The sequence below is a fragment of the Solanum tuberosum genome, unplaced genomic scaffold (assembly GCF_000226075.1).
Source record: "Solanum tuberosum cultivar DM 1-3 516 R44 unplaced genomic scaffold, SolTub_3.0 scf00154, whole genome shotgun sequence".
NCBI classification, from domain to species: domain Eukaryota; kingdom Viridiplantae; phylum Streptophyta; class Magnoliopsida; order Solanales; family Solanaceae; genus Solanum; species Solanum tuberosum.
Genome location: NW_006239079.1, coordinates 931,692 through 936,033, shown reverse-complemented (window position 1 = coordinate 936,033; position 4,342 = coordinate 931,692). Strand labels below are relative to the sequence as shown.

Below are 4,342 nucleotides of genomic sequence, written 5' to 3'. Positions count from 1 at the left end.
ATCGTTCTCTATCATCACATAGTGTCACAATTGCATAATTTGAATGATACTGAGTAGAGCTAAATAACATATTTTGGTAACAACGCGGTCACATCAAATCGGTCGTTACATAAAATGAAATCTTTTCGTCGTTATCTAACAATAAATTTAACCGTACAATATAATAGAATTTAAATAACAATTAAAATAAACATCGTATTTAAACTAACAATACAATGACAAAGGTAAGCGTTAATGACTTTACAATACGTATATATGGGTATGGCAATAGGCAATCTTCTCATCATACTTGCATGTTTTTATTTGGTATGTTATGTCAATGGAGTACTATACGCTGCTAGCATCCCTACTTTTCTTGATTCCATTCTTCTTCCTCATCGTTAAACAACTCGTACAAAAATCTCAAAACCTTCCACCAGGTCCTCGACCATGGCCTGTGTTAGGAAATATTCTCCAAATGGGGAAAAACCCTCATATTTCCCTGGCACAATTTGCCAAAATGTATGGCCCATTGATTTCAGTCAAGTTGGGAACTCAACTGGTTGTGGTAGCTTCATCCCCTGCTTCTGCTGCTGAAATCCTCAAGACTCAAGATCGTCTGCTATCGGTCCGATATGTGCCCAAAGTTGCTACATATGAGCTCTCTGTTATTGATCAACACTCAATTGTATTTTCCAGTGATTTGAGCAATCATTGGAAGTTCTTGCGGGCATTTTGTCGAACACATTTGTTCTCACCCAAAGCTGTCGAGTCACAGACTGCTCTGAGGGAGAAAAAAGTGTGGGAAATGATAGATTTTCTTGGGTCTAGGAAAGGGGAAACTGTGAAGATTTCTGAAATTCTGTTTGGTACCATTTTAAACACGTTAGGGAACCTTTTCTTTTCAAAAGATTTATGTCATTTGGATTATGAAAGAAACACCAGTGAGATCAAACGTATTTTTAGATATTTTATAGAATTGGGAGCTATGCCAAATATAGCAGATTTCTATCCTCTATTTGAGGCTCTGGATCTGCAGGGATTGAGAAAGCAGACGGAAATATATCAGAGTCAATTGACCAACATCTGGAGTGAAATTGTAAAGGAAAAAAGGCAGGCAACTAGCCGTCATAGCTCGGATTTTTTGGATGTCATGATGGATAGTGGATTCTCAGATTTACAGATCAATATCTTAGTGACAGTAATATCTCAATTTTTTAGAACCAATATACTCTGATTTCAAATAGATGTGAAATTTTTAGGCAAAACTAATTGAGGCTGACATGAGACAATCTTGTTCTTGAATTTCAGGAATTAATGGGTGCGGTTCTGACACCACAACCTCAACAATTGAATGGGCAATGACAGAGTTGCTGAGGAACAAGGGTGCTATGCACAGACTTCAGGCTGAGCTTACAAGTAAATTCAGGGAAAATGATATAATCACAGAATCAAACATCAGTGAACTTCCATATTTGGCTGCTATTGTCAAGGAGACATTGAGAATCCATTCGCCTACTCCCTTCTTGATTCCTCGTCATGCTCCTGAGACGTGTAAGATTATGAATTACACCATCCCAAAGAACTCGAAGTTGTTTGTGAATGCTTACGCAATAGGGCGTGACTCCAACATATGGGAAGATGCATTATCTTTCAGGCCAGAGCGATTTCTTGATTCCAAGGTGGACTTCTGGGGTCAAGATTTTGAGTTCATACCATTTGGTGCAGGGCGGAGAATATGTCCTGGCTTAGGTTTTGCTAAACAAGAAATTCACTTGATTTTAGCTAGTTTGATCCATTACTTTGAGTGGTCACTTCCTAATGCTGAGGATCCAATGCAGTTAGATATGGAAGAAAAGTTTGGTGTTACTCTACAGAAAGAAAAGCCACTACTCATTGTCCCTATGTAATGTGTATATCTTTTTTGTTCTCCACATGCAACATGTAGTACCTTCACTTACAAATAAAAACTATACTATTATGTTCCAAAGCTATCTTACTTTTTAGAATGGAATTAGTTTTTGCATTGTTGTGATAGGGGTATGGGTAGGGTAAGAAAAAAAATTAAAGAATGAAGTAGAGTTTCAGAAATGTTTTCCTCAATTTTTTTAAGGGAAGTCATTTTCCTTAAATTTGAGAAAAATGAGATGATTTGGAAAACATTTTTCAAAACATGGAAAAAATGGCCATACCAAACACACCATTTATTTATCAATATTTTCATAAATTGACAACTCTGTTGGTAAGGTGAGAAAAGATAAATGGTTTTTGGATTCTTCATTACGAAAATTATTGGTGAGGTGATTCAGTACACACATGTATATACAAAAAAATAGTCTTTTTACATTTTCTTTAATCTATTCATTTTCTTAATATAACATATAAATATCTTGATCACTTCTCTCACATATCCACCATATAACGAAACTGAATCTCATACATTTAACTAATGTGAGACTTTAATATTGAACAATAGTTTTTCGCCAAATTTATATATAATAATAAAGCTAGAAATAGAAATTATTACTTTATGTTTTATTAATACCTTGTTTGGTATTTTTTTCTAACCTATTTATAACTAATATAAACATTAGTTATACACTCTATTGTGTATTAAAGTGTGTATTACACTATTACTAATATCATGGATTCTAGGTATTAGTAATGCAGTGGTTTTAATGCATGCATTAGCATGGTTAAAGACCCAATTGCCCCTTTAAACTTTTTTTTTTTTTACATCTTTTCCACCATAATTGTGAAGAGTATCTTTGTAAATAATTTTTTTTATGCAATACATGTTATTTTTAATGCACCTAATTAAACAATGCATAAAAATAATCTATCTATAATTGATACAACCATTACTAATTCATACAAGCATTATTAATCAAACATTACTAATATACTCTATTTAGCATTATATTTATATACTCTACTAACGACTCCTCATAACTACTCATTCGCCCCATAGAAGCTGGTTGCGAAAAAAGAAAGGAAACTGCAAAACTGTGAAATATTTAATAATTTCTTAAAATAAATGCTCTAGCTCCGTCCCGTATTGGTTTGTTACATGTATAGTGGTGAAACTGAGACTGTTTCATTCTTAATCAAATGTATTGGCTTTGAATCCTAGATATAGAGAAAAAATTGTTGAAAGTGTCACCCCAAATGGACCCTGCAATGCACAAATCAAATTTAACCAAAACTCTAATGCGATAACCGAGTGAAAAAAAAAATACTGTCAACGATGCTTATTCCTTATGAAATGGGGCATTATTTCTTTTTAAATGAGCAATCTATTTAAAATGAGAAAAATAATGTTAAACGTGAGTTTGACCTGTTCACTTTAACAGCTCTTATCTTTCTTTTCTTCAAATTATTTATAGGTTTGCCAATTAAGAATTAAGGAGATTAAGCCCTACAAAAATATTGTGTGTGTTTTTTTTTAATTCGTCTGAACTCTATTGAATATATTATATACATACAATATTCGCACTAGCCGAAAATAGCGAATACAAGCAAAATTATCAGCGCTTTTTTTAAAAAACAAAAATTAGAAAAATGTTTTTTCAAAAAAGTAAATACTCTTTCTGTCTTTCATTTTACACGCATATTAAAAAATTATAAATAAGAAAATAATTTTATTAATTCATTTCTAAAAAGAAATTAGAAATTTTACAAATAAATGTGAATTTTAAAAAATAAATAAATGTAGAGGTAATACAGGTAAATTTTAGTTGATGTTTTCTTAATTTAGTAAGTTAAACAACTAGTCCATTTGTCCCTAATTACTTGTCCACTTTTCTTTTTAAGTTATTCTTAATTATTTGTCCATTTAGACAAATCAAGAAAGGAATTTGTTTTATCTATTATACCCTTAATTAATGAAAATGTAGAATTTTTTGAATGTTTTAAGTTTTAATTCATCCATTTCATAATTAATAAGGATAAATTGATAAACTTACTATGTCAATAATTGTTTTCTTAATAGGTGTACCAATTTTAAAAATAGACAAGTAATTAGAGATAGAAAGAGTATTTTCTTCAAAAGTAAAATAATCAACTACTATGAAAAATGAGTATTTAGTTCGGCGTGATTAAGCCGTGGAAGAAAATTACATGCCGGGATTTTGGAAATATCTTTAAGTTTCTTAAAGTTATTTAGGAAGAAAAGTAAACTACATTTAGATGGATGAGTAAGAGCCTCCTTGGATTGATTTAAAAAATAGCTTAAAGTTAAAATTAAAGGTCAAATTGAAATGACTTTTAAGTTAAAAAATAAAAAGTATGGGGAGGCCAACTTTTAGTTTTTTTAACTTATTATAAGTTCTTTTTTTTCTTCGCCAAACACTTCTAGAAAATC

The 4,342-nt window shown here is 31.4% G+C and overlaps 1 protein-coding gene across 1 annotated transcript; it reads left to right on the top strand.

Moving 5' to 3' along the window:
• Positions 1 to 257: 257 nt before the first annotated feature.
• Positions 258 to 1,973, top strand: LOC107061658 (probable (S)-N-methylcoclaurine 3'-hydroxylase isozyme 2). The gene is made up of 2 exons (XM_015311307.1): positions 258 to 1,180; positions 1,291 to 1,973. Exons 1-2 carry the CDS (start codon positions 314 to 316, stop codon positions 1,342 to 1,344), a joined length of 921 nt encoding a protein of 306 aa, XP_015166793.1. The 5' UTR covers positions 258 to 313; the 3' UTR covers positions 1,345 to 1,973.
• The last annotated feature ends 2,369 nt before the right edge of the window (positions 1,974 to 4,342 follow it).

Bases quoted from the DNA above. Each gene is read 5' to 3' on its own strand.
- LOC107061658 (XM_015311307.1), top strand. From the start codon at position 314: ATGTCAATGGAGTACTATACGCTGCTAGCATCCCTACTTTTCTTGATT. The intron at 1,181-1,290 runs GTAATATCTCAA...CTTGAATTTCAG, and splicing joins AGATCAATATCTTAGTGACA to GAATTAATGGGTGCGGTTCT.